Source organism: Acanthochromis polyacanthus, chromosome 1 (assembly GCF_021347895.1).
Source record: "Acanthochromis polyacanthus isolate Apoly-LR-REF ecotype Palm Island chromosome 1, KAUST_Apoly_ChrSc, whole genome shotgun sequence".
Lineage (NCBI taxonomy): Eukaryota > Metazoa > Chordata > Actinopteri > Pomacentridae > Acanthochromis > Acanthochromis polyacanthus.
Genome location: NC_067113.1, coordinates 42,921,715 through 42,939,398, shown reverse-complemented (window position 1 = coordinate 42,939,398; position 17,684 = coordinate 42,921,715). Strand labels below are relative to the sequence as shown.

Genomic DNA, 17,684 nt, shown 5'->3' with positions numbered 1-17,684 from the left:
GGACTACAGATGGAAATTAGCTTGAAGCTAAATCTGGTGCAACCATCTTTTAATGTAACTGCACGCTGTCCTTTTACAAATAAACTTGAAACTAAACTAAACTAAACTAGAGATATACAGGGGGTCCTTGACTTAAGTCAGAGTTAAGTTCCTACAGATTGATATAAGTCCATTTTCGCTGTAAGTTGGAACTCCAGCAAAAATGTAAACAAAGCTTGTTCGTTGTTTCAAGTGCCTTCAGTTCTATCAAGCCATCGCTGCTTGGTGAGAAGATGAGGATGACGATTTTGTGGGTCATGGACTATCTGACCACAGTATGTTTGACTGTAGAACTGTGTGTCCAACAAAATCCTCAGCAGCACAGGGACCTCACACGAAACTGTCCTGTCCCCTTTCTTCTTCACATTATAAATGTCTGGATTCCGGTATAACTCAGACAGCTGCTTTCTTCAGAAATATTCCAATGACTCCGTTGTTGTCGGCTGGAGGAGTGCAGGGACATGATCAGGGGCTTTACTGACCAGTGCAACCTCATCCATCTTCTACTGAACACCTCTAAAACCCAGGAAATGGTGATTTTCTTCAGGAGGAAGAAGTCCACATTGGTACCAGTCGACATTCTTGGTACGGCCGCCAAAGCAGACTTTACTTTCTGTGAAGGTTAAGGCCTCTTCTATGTACATGTTACCAGACTGTGGTGGCCAGTGCTTTATTCTTTGGGGTTGTGTGTTGAGGGGAAGGGGCTCGCTCCAGGGACAGAAACTGGCAAAATAAGCTGATCAAGAAGACAAGCTCCACAATTGGTGTTGAGCTAGAATCGGTCCAACAGGTGGCTGGAGTAAGAATATACAGGAAACTGAGCTCTATTATGAGCAATGCTTCTCACCCACGACACAGTAAAGACGTGTTTCATCAGAGAACCTTCACCAATCAGGCTTTTCAATTCATACTAATTCACGCTAGTATTTTAACTTATGAGTCATATGCTGTGCATATGTTTTAACTTTTGTAAGTTTTTCTAACTTGTATATACTGTCTGGCCAAAAAAAATCACCACCTGGATTGAACTAAGCAAATAGGTGAGAGCCCTCCACTGGATAATTACTGCAGTGATGAATACATTTCAACAACTTATTTAACTCTAGCTAATGCAGGGAGGAGCTTCTCATTTCTAAAACATCCGTGTTGGAAGACATATCCTGTGGTAATAGAAATGATAATGTGTCTCAGAAGGGCCATGAGATGAAACTCCTAAAATCAGGTTAAGAACGGTCCAACACATTATTTAAACCTGAAGGATAGTGGAGAACCATCATCTTCAAGGAACAAATGTGATCAGAACAAACTCTTAGATGATCATTGTAGGAAACACGGCTATTTCACGGCTATGTTTAACAGTGAAAGTAAGAGCTTTTCCACTCCCACAGTGTGAAGGAAACTCAAAGGATTAGGACTAATTGAGGCTAGTCAGAAAAAAAGTCTTGTTTGCTAGTTAGCATAAAGATTGGACTCTGGAGCAAAGAAAAAAGGTCATGTGGTCTGACGAGTCCAGATTTACCCTGTTCCAAAGTGATGGGGGCATCAGGGTAAGAAGAGAGAGGGATGAAGTGATGCCCTTATCATGGCTAGTGTCTACCAGCCTGTGGGGGTTAGGGTTATGATCTGGGGTAGCTCAGGTTCACCAACGGTATGTTCCCAAAGAAAGAGGTCAGCTGATACCTGAATATAATGAATGACAAGGTCTTTCCATCAGTGGTCTTCTCTGATGGCATGGACATGTTCCAAGATGACGATGTCAGAATTCATAGGGCTCACATTGAGAATGAGTGGATCAGGGAGCAGGAGATGGATTGTCCTCCACAGAGTCCAGACCTCAGCCCCACTGAGAATCTTTGGGATGTTCTGTTGAAGAATTTATCCGACTCTCCCATCATCCACTGTAAGATCTTGGGAGAAAATGAATCCAACTCTGGACATAAATAAATCCTGTGACATTGCAGAAGCTTATTGAAACGATGCCACAGTGAGTGAGAGCCGTACTCAAAGCTAAAGGCGGTCCAACAACATACTAGAATGTACAACTTTTTTTTTTGTCCGGGCAGTGTATGTGTATGTGGTCATTTTGATGACTATTAGTGTTGGTGTTCTGTCAGGTTTGTGGGTTGCCCATATGTTGAACATGAGGGAGTTTCAGCAGCCAAATGTTTCCTTCAGGAGATGATGGATGGCAGTTTAGATTCATGGTGTCCAGGAACTTAATGGCCACATCACTTCATGTCTACTCGCTGTTTAATAAACTTCTGTTCACTTCATCAACTTAAAGTGTATAAAAATCAGCAAACTTTGGTATTAATGTCTGACTGGACACTAACTAGGCTGTATGACCTTTTCCTTTAAGGCATTCACAGTTACACACAAACAATAAATGGCCATAGAGACTGGAGTAACTCAACTACATCTATAAAGAAGTAAAAGCTGGTAAATTATCTTCCATCTAGTGCACTCTCATGGCCTTGGTGTTCAAGCAATGCCCCACTTTGTCTCTAGAAAAGTCTCTGCAGAGCACTTAATCAAATAAGAAACACTCTATTTGCGCTGACGTGGGGATTTCCAGGTAAAAGCGTAGCTGAATGTGATGCAAAGTGAGTTTCTTAGAAGGCATTAAAATGATCATACTACACCTGAAAATACAGTCGTTTAAATGCCGTTGAAATGGCAGCTACGTGTATAATAAAACCCAAAAACCTTCCCATTTCATCCTTGGGTTTCACCTTTCAGCAAGTCTTTACTCTCTGGAGAATCCGTCTCCTCTTCAGAATATAGAACTGCCGCATCACCGCAGAGCCACATCTCATATTTCATTCGAGGAATTCCCTTTGAGACACACCCTAATACTCAATCCAGCTAAGTGGTTAAACAGCAGTGGAAAAAGACGTTAGAATCATTTTTGGAGGCTCTAAAAAAAAAAAAAGTCCCCGGAAAAGGCTGTGGGAAGGAGAAGAAGAGTGAGCGGAACTCCGACTGGGGAATACTGGAATTTCTGGGCTGGACACTGTGGGAAGAGGACATGGTGGGAGGAAGCTGGAGGGAAAACTCCTATAAAAACGAGCCTCCTGAGCCCCGCTGCTCCGTGTCCACTGCATGAGTCTTTTGTCTTCAGAACTGGCATCAAACCCAGACAAACTGACTAAGTTCCTCCGTGCTGTAATTACTGTTTGTTGAGAAACGATGGATCCCACTGGGCCGTGTCATTAGGATTAGGACTCGGCATGGTGTTGCTCTCCACTCTCCAGTAGAAAAACACTCAATATCCAATCTGTCACCAGCCATTCTCACAGCTAAACAAAGCCCGGCTGCAGTAACGGCACCTAAATGGATTCATTCTTGCCAGCCAGCGTGATCTGCCGTGTTTGCAGAGGAAAAAAAACACACCTGTGATCATGCAAAGATGTTGTGAAAAAGGCAAATACACAAGGTCACAGTTTGAATTTGTAATGTTTGAAGTGAGAAATGTGGCTCGCTGCCTAATTGGCCAATTAGAGCTGGAGCCACGAAGTAAAAGCCAGGAGGAGGGTGAGAGTGAAGTGTGTTAATTCCAAATCACATGACCTACTCTATGTTTTGTGTCTCGGTTTTGTCATTTTGTGTCTTGTTCTCGTCATTTTGTGTCTCAGAAATCACTTTCAACTAAGTTCCCCATTACAAAAACACCTCTCAAGGAAGTGTGTTAATTCCAGATCACATGACCTGCTCTACATGATGTCATTTCCTCCTGAAGAAAAGACTGGCAAGACTCCAAGGCTTTCTGAGTTATTTAATATAAAGTAGTGTGTGAGTCAAGTGTGGATTTATGGCATAACTTTTAATTTCAATTTGCTCAATCATATATAGAAAATTTAGAAGACTTTTTCTGTAAAAATGTTTGGTTAAAGGTGGCCATGCTGATTTTAGGCTTGAAAACAACAAAAAGGGCAACTATGTTACAAAAAGTCCCACAATTATATATTGACCCACTTAAGAGACCGGCTGGGATGTTTTCAGGGAATAAAATGAAGACGTATTTTATTCTGTTAACCTGTAACTTTGTCTCCGTGTTTAATCATTTAGACAAATGTTTGCTCTGCGGCTGCTGCTTGTGTAATTTATGTGGGTTTTATCATCCAACTCTGTTTTTGAAACTATCGCTAAAAGTGCTGATTTGCATCCCCTGCTCCCTCCTGTAGAGTTTTTTTAATATAGTTTGTACTCCCCTGTTTTTTTATGTTGTTGGATTTCGTTTGAAATCAGTAAAAACTGAGAGGACTTGAATGTGCTGCACATGGAAATGGCCGTAGAGACGATGCATGGATTTTTACTTTCCTGTTGTTGATCTCCTGCCTCCTGTCTCCAGGTGTGCTGAGCCTGCCGGAGAGTTTGAACCTGCACCGGGACCAGCAGCGCTCGGGGAGGGGCAGCGAGGGTCACGGATACACCCAGGCCGAGCTCCGCACGCTGGAGCAGTCGCTGCTCGCAACCCGGGTGGGCAGCATCGCAGAGCTGAGTGAGTGTTTTCTCATCCGTTAGCAGAACACACAGCGAGAACACAGGGAGCAGCTTTTAACCTGGTTGGAAACAAAGAAACTGATGTAACGTTCAAGAATTGGAGGACATTTAACATCCCATTCATGGAATTTCAAATTATCCATGGACAAAATACTAAAACATGCAGTTATTGTGTAAATGTACTTGTCCTGAGACCAAATCTAAAAAAAAAAACATACTAGGAGAAAAGAATGCTTGAAATTTTTATTTTTAAAACACCAAATTCATCTGGAGTTCCCCCTAAAATGCCATTTTTCTCTGTCCCACCAAAATGAATCTCATATAAAACAGTTCAAATGCAACTTCAACCTTCTGTTTTTGGTTTTTTAAAACAGAGAATAAAAATTGTCCCACAGACATGTTAACTGAGCTAATCAAGCCTTTGATAGTTTATTGTTCAAACATTTTGAAGCCCAAATGTCCTCCAATTCTGGAATGACCCAACAGTTTTTCGAAAAACATGTTTTTTTTTACTTCGAAAACTCAAGGTAAAGACAATAGCTTTTCCAAAACTTTCTTGTAGAAATTGGCCAGTCATCATTCAACCAAAGCATGAAATGCTCCAAATATGTCCAATTAACAGCTCAGACTTAATCAAAGACTCTCATATAGTTCCCTCAAGTGTCTCCACTCTGCTCTTAGAAATGCATAAGTAGTTTTCCAGGAAAACTGCCAACTTGGGAAGCCAAATGATCTCCCAAATGTTGGCATTTCTCTGCTGTGGCTACGGCTGGAGGAGCAGCAATGTGTGCCGTGATTGTCGTAAGCTTAATGATGCTCTAAAAGTCTTTGTTTGAACACAGTCGGATGAAAAACTCCCACAGAACTGCTGCAGATGCCTCGTGTCCGTGCAGCTGAACCACATAAAGAGGTTGGAGCAGGCACAATCACGTGAATGTGATCAATGGATACGGTGCTGACTGATTTGGGTTTAGTGGGTGCCACGAAGTTCCAGCTGGCTGTGGGCAAAATAAGACAGAATTACCATGAAATCAGGCTGCAGTAATTGTTCATTTGTTCAGACTAGAGCTGCTAGTTGTCAATTATTACATTAGGAGTCAGCTATGTTGTTATTTTTCAACAAAAGCAAGTCAAAATTCTCAGATTCCAGCATTTTAAATTGAAACATTTCCTGGTAGCTTTACACCTGGGTTGGGTTGTGGACAAAACAAGACATCCATTGACATCCTCTTCAGCTTTAGGAAGCACTAATCAACTTTTTCAACTATTTTCTGAACTGTTTTTTGGTCGCCAACTGTTTTGAAAATCGATTGATTAATTAGAGAAGTTGAAATGTAAAAAAAAAAAAAATTACCTGGGAATCTCTGGTAGTTTGTGAATTAGCCCCACATCTGTGTTTCTTGCAGTGCTTTCGCATGGGATAAGGGAATTCTTTTGCTCAAATTTACTGACATTATGGCCCGGATATGATGTCAGATCTGTGCACGTTGCAACACCCACTGTGGTCACGTCTATGTGGGTCGCAGAATACGGTGTGAACAACAAATCAACAAAAAAAAATGGACAAATGACACAAATGAGACCAAAAAATGAGAAAGTGACAAAAATACACAAAACAATGAATAAAGCACAACACAAAATGACAAAAATAAGACAAAAAACACTAGCGAGACAAAAAGGAAACACAATTTCAACATTTTTGGGAAATTTTTGAACATTTTTTTTTGGTGAAAAAGAAGATTCTTAAGAACATTCATAAAAAATCAAGCAAAACCAGTGACTTTTGGTTGATTTGCTTTGTGGATGTTATTAAAGGAAATATTAGAAGTTTTGCTGGTATTTTTAGGATTTTTTTGGAAGATTTTTACTCATTTTTGAAAAGATTTACAAGAATTTTCAAGCCAAATTTGGAAGATTTTTATTTTTTTGTAGAACTTTTAACAGAAACTTTTAAGGAATTATTGAAATTTTCTCCCTGAAAAATTACAAATTTTCTGAAATTTTGGGAATTTTTTCTGAATTTTTTTTTTTTTTTTTTTGGACAAGGAAGCGATATTTTTTGGTGCCCATAAATGAAGACAACAGGAAGGTTAAAGACTGAAGCTGCTCTGAAAGCTTTTATCACTTTTAATGATAGAATTCTGTCAATTTAATCATTACATTGAATTTTAAATGACATGAAAGTTCTTCAATTTAAGGATTAAATACTGACATAAAACACTAGGATCTCAGATCCACATTTGTTGACCCAGAAAAGCTGAAGAGGCTGCTGTACAGAAGCTCTAAGTTGAGTATACAGCCTATTATAAATTCAGCAGTAATTGTTCTGCACATTAGAACCGATCGCTCCAGGACTTATTTCCACGTCTATTTGCCAAATAGCTCTATTAGTGTGAAGGAATGCTCGCTCCCTGTCCCCGCTGGCTGTCATGGTGGTCTGAGGCCGACCCGGCATTATTCTGCCGTCCCCTCCCCGCTCACCTCATCCATCTCTCCCCCCTCACCCATCGACACGCTGAAGCCAGCAACTGTTCTATTACAGCTGTTCTAACACCTGTTTACGAGTCCCGCCCGGAGACCTGTAAATCCAAGGTCACCGCCTCAGAGGCTTTTAACCTCAACTGGAAAGCCGGAGCTCCACCTTTAGCTCTCCCGCCTCCACCCCCTCTCCGTCCTCGTCCTTTTTCACAGTCTCACTTCAGATCATCCTCTCCCCCGCAGACATTTGCACAACGTGTTGCGACCCCACAGGACATTATAAATCGGTGCATTGTTGATCGAAGCAGGAGTTCAAGGTCTTGTCTTCACCCTAGAGACAGTTTGTGAAACATCCTGTCCTCCGTCATCCATACTGGGAGAAAAACCACATCTACAGCTCATATAAATAATAATAACACAAAAGTAATGTCCTCTAATGACTGTTTTTTTTTCACGAAATGAATGCAAAATATTGAGAAAACCTCTGCTTTTCCATCCACCCAGCATCTTCTGGCTCATTCATTCATTCATTCACGGCTTTACTAGTTTACCGCCCATTTGTCCTCAGCTGTTGCCAGGCAACACTTACCATTAGCATGTACGAGCTAATCGTCGGTAAATGGACTGTTAAATATATCTTGTAAAAGGAGCATGCACTGGTTCTATTCAAACTGTACATAATGAAGTATTTTTAGCAGTTTATAGATGCATTATGATTTTGCATAATTATAATAATTCATTCCACTCTCTTTTTTACCATATGAGCTGGAATAGAGTATGACATTTAGAAGCCTGCACATTACTGGATGTAGGTTAACCCTCGTGTCGTCCTGCGGCTCAAAACTGACCCGTTTTAAAGTTTGAAAATGTGATTTAAAAAATGTCTTTTCACAGTGAAACTTCTGATGTCCACATTTTCGACATTTTTGTGAAATTTTTGAGCATGTTTTGGTGAAAAAAAAAGTTTCTTAAGAACATTCACAAAAAAATCAACCAAAATCCAGAGAATTTTGCTGGATTTTGGTTGATTTTTATGTGAATGTTTTTAAACAAAATATAAGAAGTTTTGCTGGTATTTTTAGATATTTTTAGGAATTTTTTGAAGATGTTTAATAATTTTAAAAAAAATATTTACAACAATTTTTTTGCCAGATTTGGGGGATTTTTTTTAAAAAAATTAAACTTTAATGGGAACTTTTAAGGAATTATTGTAATTTTCTTCCTGAAGGTCTTTCAAATTTTCAGAGATTTGGGGAATTCTTTTCTGAATTTTTGGATTTTTTTCAAACAAGGCAATAATAATTTTTGATGGAAAAAAAGATATATTTTTTTGAAAATATTAGAAATTTGGCTGCCATTTTTAGATTTTTTTGGGAAGATTTTTTTTTTTACCTATTTTTAATGAAAATCTTTACAATAATTTTTTTGCCAAATTTGGGAGATTTTTTGTATTTAAATTTTTTAAAAATGGAAACTTTTAAGGAATTATTGGAATGTTCTTCCTGAAAGTTTTGCAAATTTTCAGAAATTTGGAGGTTTTTTTTTTCTGAACTTTTGAATTTGTTTCAGGCAAGGAAACGATATTTTTATGTGTCCATAAATGAAGACAACAGGAGGGTTAAGAGATTTTTGTTTGAATACTACATAACAGGCTGCTTAGCGTGTTTTTGGAAAGCAGCCGTGTGAGAAATCCGTCCTGGGAAATGATGGAACTCACACAGAATTAATAAGGCAGAGAAAAGTTTCAATCTTTTCATGGACGTCTCATTTTAATTGCTGATAAACTTGACTCTGTGACAAGAGAGAAAGCATGATGCCGTAAACATAAAAACATGAGACATGCTGCGTGTAGGAGCTTCTTTCATGTTAAACCAGTTATTCTCAGCAGGAAACGCACTGGGAATGCATACATTAGGCAAAAAAGTAAATAAGCGAGTGCTAATTGCCGGCAGAAATGCAAATGTGCTTTACAGACCAGCTTTGCTGCGTTTATTCCCGCTAATTTGAACATGGGTCGGAGAGCAGAAAAAAGCAAATTCCTGTTTAATGCACCGTGGGTCTGCCTGCCTCAGCTGGGCTTCCTCACCTCCGGGGTCGGCCGGTCCAACGCTGCCAGAGGTTGACCTGTGGCTCGTGATGCGCTTCCTGCCAAACGCTCGCAGTCATTTACTGGATTTCAGCGGATTCTGTGGCATGATTTCCTCCTCGTGTGGTGTGAAGTGAACAGATTGATCTGCCGAGTGTGAATCTGCTTATCAGGTCTATGATGATTTCATTAAGGGTGCTACTTTAAGCATGTTCTACCATCTGCTTACGCAAAAATAAAAAATAAAAAAATGCTGGAAAATTTCATTTCAAACACATTTCTGAAGTTTATTTCTACCAAAACAGGTGGAACAACCTGCAAGAGCAGTTTTCCTGTCATCTACAGTGTGTGTAATCATCTTCTGATTTATGCATATTTAAGCATATGTCTGGTGAAATTCTGTGTTTTTCTTACAGTCTACAAATCCCATTAAAAGACCAAAACCAGCACTGAATTAATCCTATCAACAAGTAAAGTTGGTGTGTATCCAAGGCCTGATTTATCTTCAATGAGCCACACCAGATTACTTTTTATAGTAACATAATCTTGTTGTTAATTAAACTCTGCCAAGTGGAGAAAAACACTGATACTGAACATATCAGTGGAGCACATTCCTTTCCATTCGTAATAATTCATATTAAACTATCCAGTCTCACGATATAATTTCTAGTTGTAGTTAATGTACTCGGTGAAGGTGAGGGGAAGATTTTGGTGAGGTTTAATAAAGGCAAATTATCATTTCAAACTTTAACTTTCAACTAGTTTTTGAAAGTTCCACAAAGCAAAACATCCTCAACTTTATTCAAGAACAGTATTAGAGCTGTGAGGCAAAAATGAACAACCTTGGACTCTGTGGATACTGACAGAATTATAAATACCACTAGTAGAAAAAGTACTGATATGCTGTTAGCTTCGGATTGTTCGCTCATATTAGCTAAAGAAAGCTCCTAATTACACCAGTTACCTCCTTTATGTTAACCTCTTATAGTTTCTGTTCACCTATTGACTCTAATCATCTCTGGTTAGTTCCTGTTAGCACCTTTTAGCTCCAGTGCATCTGAGCTCCAGACACTACCTGGTATCTCCAGATAGATCGTGTTGACTTCTGATGGATTCTGTTAGCTCTTGTTGGCACCAGAAGGCTCCTGATGGCTTGTATTAGCTTCCATTAGCTCCAGAAAGCTTCAATTAGTGTCTTTGAACTCCAATTAACTTATGTTAGATTGCATGAGCTCTTTTTAGCTCTTGTTGTTTCCATCACCTAAATAACAGTGAGATTTGGAAAACTTAAAAATATTGTGATGCAAGTCGATTTTCGCCATATTCGCCATAAGTCGGAATTCCACTAAAAATGGTAACAAAGCCATTATATGTGTATCTTTCATTTTACATATTTGTACAACTACGGTAACAACAAAAACAGTCATTAGCTCACACTGAGACACAACTTAATTGGAAAATACCGGTGAAAATGTAAAGTGTAAGTGTGACTTATGCTTGGGAGCCATAATGAAGTTTGTAAATGGAGCATAATCCAATGTGGCGGCAAATGTAAACAAAGCTGTCTTATAGTGCCGCATGACTACTGTACATAAAGTATTCATCCACTGCGCTCGCTGCATGATGACGTACTCATCTGCTCTGCTCACTAGTTCCACTGAACCAGTTCCAATGTAACAACAAAACGCCTTAAGTCGAGGACGCCGTAAACTGAGGACCTCCTGTACCCTGGTCTCAAATGCAGTTCTGCCAAATCTGATACAACCACACTAAAGCAGCAGAATGCTATGCTCATTTTAGCCATCATAGTACCAGGAAGTCCTTTCATTGAATGTACAATGACGGTCTGTCTCAGGCCAGTGGTGCTCCAGCTGTGGTTGAGGGTCTCCAGCTCTGACTCTACAGTCTTGGTCTCTGTTAGATTTGATCCCTAGTTACAAGATGCCTGGGATTTTCCTGTGGCTTTTGTGTAGTTTGGTGAGGCGGCTGTCTGTGATCCTCCAGTATACTGAATCACACAGTGGGGGGAAGCAGCACAGCTCCAGTACTGCCTCAGCTCAGCGTGGCTGCTGTACTGTGTTGACCTCCAGATGCTGTTAATGCTGCAGAAGGCAGTTGTTGCCTTCTTGTGCCTGCTTTTCTTGAGCAAGAGTCTTCTATCTCATTTGACCACAGTGCCCAGATATATAAACCTGTCTGGTACTCGTAGTTTCTCTCCATCCACTGACATTAAAGGTCCAGACCTCAGTAATGAGGCAAGATCATGCACAGAACACCAACTTGTGTTGTAGAGAGACACATTCTGATGCCTCTTGGTGCATTTTGTTATGCAGTGTTTCCCTAACCTTACCTAAAATACCTGAAGTGTCTTACCTGAACCACTAATCATCAACTTAGTGCGTTTGTTTAACCGCTATGTAATGGATGTTAACATAGTCGTAGCTAAGTAGGTAAGCTAACGCTAACACTCCACTGTTAAGAGTTAAAACATCTCTGACAGTTACCTGTCTTCTCAAATGTAGTCGCCATTGCTTGTGATTAAAGAGAAGACAGGTAGCTACTAATGATTTGATTATTTGTTTCTGGATTGCAATGCAGGCTTGCAAGTACAGCACAATGTTGTTGAACGGCTACACATGAAGTGACGTACTAACAATTTACAGTGACGCAATTACATGGCTCTGACTTGGCTCCTTGCCAATGGAAAAGCAAACCGGATCTTAGGAGGCACAAGATTTGGACCGACTAAGCACCAGCACTGAACTAGCACCTGGTCCTTTTTGGTCGAAAAGGGGTAAAACAGGAGTCAAGATGCAGCCCGACCACCTCCCTGCAAGTCACTGATGTTCAGAAATGTAGTGCTTCTGTCCATAATCCAGTGTGGCGATAGTGTTTTTCATCACAGCCTAATAGGAAAACAATTTGGTACCTTAAAAATATCTTTTCAAGGACAGTGAGTTGCATGATAAATTGTGCTGCTGCCAGAAATAGAGCACCAAATATGTGCTGAGACTGGTGCCCAGCAGATCAATATGTTCATGTTTGAGTACAGTTTGCTAAGGACTACAGTACCCAGCTGTTTAGGAAATTAAACAAAGCTGCATTGTTGACCTGTTTCTAAAAATGCACTTCTTTGGAATCAATGTGCTCGGGGGTTGATGAGGATAGAGAAGTAATTAAGTATTGACGGACAGACTTTCATATCGTTGGTTCTAGTGTGGATTGAGATGCGTCCACATTATTAAACACAGAGAATCTGATGTCATGTTCTGAAGATCGCATAAAAAATAAGAGAGGTAAGAGAGTTTGCATCTGACTGCCTCAGATAATATTTATGTGGGGTTGGATGTTCTTTTCTACAGTTAGAGCTGAACAACAGAAGTAACACAACAAGAACCATCATTGATAGAACAGAAAAAAACAACAATAAGCAAGATATGTGCTGAATTAAAGCAGTCACTGGAAGGTTTCATGTTTGGTCTACCGCAGTAAACAGTAGTATTTCCTAATTCTGCTCTGGCACAGGCTTCCTGAAACATCAGTCTGCCACTGCCGGGTGAAGTTTGGGCCAAGCTGAGATATAAGATGGCAATTTTCCACCCAGAGCACTGTAGATAAATAAATACCAGTGGTTATTACATCTCTAAGGCAGACACAGTGTGGTTGTCTGTTTTATGTGTAAATGTGTCCTCATCTTAGCACACACAATGAAAAAAACATGGTTGTCTGCCAGCAAAAAAAAAAAAAAAACATGTTTTCAAAATAAATTTCAATGACACCCCACAAAGTCTGCCAGGTGAAGCACCAGGGAGAACTGTAGTGAATTACTTCAATGGAAAAAACACAACAGCAGTATGAAAAAGATGTGTACAGCAGCTAAAAATAATACAAAATAAGACCGTTTTATAGCACCGAACAAAGAGGGACCTCTGAGTGATCTGCTAATGCACTGCGGTGATTTCAGGCTTTTGAGAAGACATTTAAAAGTATGCATTAGGCTGCAATTACTGTGGAAATTGTAGGGTGGGCAGCAGGCTCATCAGTGCCACGTGTGACATGCACATTTTCCACCAGACCTCCACAAGCGTTTCGTCTTGCGTCAGGTGTACAATTTATCACTCAGAAGACACAACTTGTTGGAGTCGATCAAGCTAAATGTTTGGTAATGCTGCTGACATAGAGGGTCACGCCACTTTGATGGGTTGTCATTAAATCTTGCACAGATTTCCATGGTCTCCAGTAGTGGGTTGGTTGGTTTTAAGCAAGAATTGTATATAAAAGATGGCCATAACCTCTGTGTGACTTAGACCTGCATTCTGTCTAACAGCCAGCAGGGGGCGACTCCTCTGATTGAAGTCAATAAGAAAATGATCCCTCTTCTCAGTTGGTTTGTTTCCTCAGCAAACATTTTCCTCATGTGTTTATGGTCTTAATTACTAGTTGCAAGTCTCCTTTATTACAGATGATGTTCATTTGGGAAATTACAGTCCCATTCAGAGCAAAATAGACAAAAATTCAAATTTTGCTTTCAGATGGAGCTGCCTTGTGATTCACTAGTTGCTAGCCTATCTGTGTCCTCTGGTTTACTAAATGGTACCTACTTTTTATAACCAGCCTTTGCCCCAAACCATTTTTTTTTCTGATCTAGCTAACTGTTTACTCCACCTGGGAATGCGGCAGAGTTATGTGACTATTGGCGTAAGTGAATCCTTCCGTCTGTGTGCAACACAAAAGCGGACTAACGTATTTTTAATTTTTTCCACAATCATGCTATTGTACAGAACTAATAACACTGCCAATCAGCCTCAGGAATACTTTGTGTTTAGAGCTATTGCTAGCATGCTAACAGGGTAAACTAAGATGGTGATCATAAGATACAATAGGATAAGATCTACTTTATTCGTCCTGGAGGAAATTATTTTGCCAGAGTACAATAAACAAAAGTTAGTGGAATATACACAATTACAAAAAGTTTAGTCGTAAAATAGAAATAACAAATACTACAAAATACAAAATGTAAGTTCTAAAAAGTGTTTGTGTAAAGTGACACAGTGTGTCAAATGTCTTAAGTGTGTAAAATGACTGTATACTAAGACTAAAAACTAGAAAGATTCATAAAATGAACTGAAGTAAAGTAGACAGATGTGTTGTGTTGGAGTCTGTTCATTATGTATCCCATGGAAAAAATGTGTGCTACGCTTATTAGCATATTAGATTCATTTTGGGAGCATTGAAGCACCCAGATGCACTTCAACTGTCATAAGTACTGTAGAACCGTGTCCTGTTAGTTTAGCAGAGTAAATTTATGTGGCAGAATTCTTAAAGAATCCAAACAAACCAGGTTTTTGCGCATCATAGGTAGCATTTTATTTCCAAGATGTGAGAAATAGCAGCTTATAAAGTTTCAAATGAATGTAGCACCTGTATGATTCAATGAATAATAATAATGCTGCATAGAGTCTAATCACAGTCGCCACTTATCTCAGTTGGATCCTGGCTGATTTACAGTAATTACTCTGTTTTATGTTATACATTACTATAATGTTCATTACAGGAAATAATGTGATAATGATGTGAAAATGCTACACACACCATTTCTGTTTAACAGCATCGACCTGGAGCAAATCACTGACATGGAGCAGGTGTTTTGTGAAGCATTTAAAATCTGCTTGATATCAGCACATTCAAATAGTTTAAACTGAAATCAATTTTTATCCCATTAGCTCAATATCTGAACAATAAACAAGATCGCTTGGAAGGAAAGTGGCCACACAGAGCTGGACGTCAGGGCAATTTCACACCCGACTTGTTCGGTAATTAATGGATAATAGAGGAGGCTGTTAAAGAGAAACATTCATCACTATATCCATAATTTCATTCTCCCCAAGTCAAAAAGTAAGTCTTTTATATCTGAGATCATCATTATCTCCCTGCACTCATATTTCACGCCATTGTCTGAGAGGGGAGAGCAGATAACTGTTGGCAGATTTGGCCAGCAGACGCTCCGGGTGTTTTCCACATATCTCATGACGCTCAGCCGCGAAGAACTTTGTTTCTTTGTTTCCCTTCATGTGTGTGGCATATAGGATCCATAGGCGCTAAACTGACATATTGTGACCAGGTGTGACAGAGAAAGGCTTTCATCTGTCAGCTCAGCGGCTGCCCTGTGGGTCAGACAGCAGCCACTAGGCAAATAAACGATGTAATGTAATACAGTGCAGGCCTCTAGCAATGGGGCCCTCCATTCCTCATGCTGGGTGTGCCCCCAGTACAGAGCACAGCAAAAATTCAAAGTATGAGCTTTTTTCATGTCATACTCACATATACTTATTTTAAGGGTTTTGATAGTACTGAATAAAATAGCTTTGGTAGTTCGTGGTGGCCTCTACAGATTTAAAACGCCTTCCATCCACGTTGCACAAGAGATTCACAGGAAAAGATGCAGCATGTACTGCAATTCTGTCCTATTATTTTTCATTTTATTGCATGAATTTGCCTGATATCAGAGAGAATAGTCCATTTTCAGTGTGACATTGCCTCCATCCTGACTCGATTATCCTCCAGCCACTAACTCGAGAATGTATCCGCTGGAATCTCCTGTGGTTTTAAATCAGCCCTGATGGGTAGCTATGCAAACATAGCCGACTGATTTTGCTGAGGGTTTAAGAATGAATGAAGGGTTTAAGTATAAACAATTTATGATGCTGGGTGATATTGAGAATACACACCGTTCATATAAAATAAACACCATTAATTACAGTCTAGGTTATATCAAACTTTCCTCCTTGTTTGCACAACTTGACAACAGTGAAAGTTTCGCTCATTGCATTTTTTGCAATCGTGTATTTCATGAGTATTCAACTAATTATTGTTACACTGTGGACAAAGCAAGACATTTGCTGACCTCCTCTTAGAGGAAACAGTGATAGACAATTTTCACCACTTTCCAGCATTTTATAAGATAAGATCTACTTTATTCATCCTGGAGGAAATTATTTTGCCAGAGTACAATAAACAAAGGTTAGTGGAATATACACAATTACAAAGAGGTTAGTAGTAAAATAGAAAAAGCAAATAGCAAATAATACAAAGTACAAAAAAAATGCAAAGTACAAAACTTTAAGCTTCTGAAAGTATTTGTGTGAAGTGTCACAGTGTGTCAAGAGTCTGAAATATCTAATGTGACTGTATACTAATACTAAAAACCCAACAGCGAACTGACTCATTGGCACAATCATTGACAGAATAACTGATGATGAAAATAATCTTTACTTACAGTCCTTATAGCATTGATTGGCTAATCATTAGTCTGTGGCCATCACTGGGCAAGTTTTCAATTTAGACAATTTAGAAAAACAGCTTCCTCGTTCAGAGTTGTAAAACTGAGGTTAAAACTGATGGCTGTTGTTCATCAAGAATATAAAACTAAACAGTGATCACTTTTGGTGCTCAGATCAGTTTTAAATCCTGCAGGGAGCACTGAACACACATTCACTAGGAAGTGCAGTATTTACTGCACCATCAAAGCACAACTTCACTTCACCACAGAAACCACAAGTGTCATCTTAATCTTCAGGATTACAGCCCTATGCTCCGTCATCGCTTTGTCGAATCGGTCTCTCTTCGCTTGACGGCTAAATTCCTAATGATATGTTGATATCTATCACTCGAGGTGCGAGCTTTAAACATTGAGGCATCGCTTGCTGTCTATTTTCTCAGACTGACAATAGCCAGCTTGAGAAATGAGTCATTCTACTGTGCACAGGCAGAGAGGAAAAGTGCCTATTCTTCAAGGCTGAGTAGGTTTTTCTTTTTTCTTTTTATACAAACAGAGGAATCCCTCTGCCCCTGCAAAGCTGCAGGAGTTGTGCACTGGTTTGAAAGGGTACAGCAAATTGCACAGCGATGGGATGTTATTTTTTCAGGAAGTGATTACCGTGCTGAATACCTGACTAGCTACAGTGCACATTAATGTTTGTATTTTTTTCCTCATATGCTTGAAATTACTATTCATACGCAGGCATCGGTCTTGTGATAAATGATCATTGAAAAGCATGCCCTTCCTATTCTTTTTACCAGCCTACATTTCAGCAGGATTTCATCAACATCACAGCTTTTTAAAGCTGCTACTCAGACTCGCTTCCCATCCTCTCTGCTCCATTATCCCACACTCGCGATGTGAATATGGGATAATGGGATTGCTTCACACACTGGGAGGTGTTACATTTCAGCTTGAGTCCATCCAAGCTATTCTCATTTTTCATTATATTAGAGTTACTTGACCATGCATCATCATTCCTAATCTCTTACAGTCTGACCTATTTCTCAGCACAGGTGATGGTGAAGGGAAAAAAAGGAGACAAATGAGTGAGTCAGACTTCTCTTAAGTTGATAAAAGTTCATAAAAACTTCATCTGCTTGGTAAATAGGATGAGTCACTGTGAGATAAGGTTGCATGTCTCGGTTTTTTGGGTTTAAGGCACATTTTAGACCACTTTAATGGACATCTCAGTGTTCTGTGAAGGGTTGACAGTTTTATCCACTACGCTCCTTCTCTGTCCCTCACTCTCACTCGTGT

General features: G+C 39.5%; 1 protein-coding gene across 1 annotated transcript in view; it reads left to right on the top strand.

The window, feature by feature from the left end:
• LOC110966716 (ankyrin repeat and BTB/POZ domain-containing protein BTBD11-A-like) overlaps positions 1-17,684 on the top strand; it is a 268,915-nt gene that overhangs the window by 179,974 nt on the left and 71,257 nt on the right. The window contains 1 exon segment of the mRNA XM_051951931.1: positions 4,391-4,540. Within this exon segment, the coding sequence (XP_051807891.1) occupies positions 4,391-4,540 (150 nt within the window).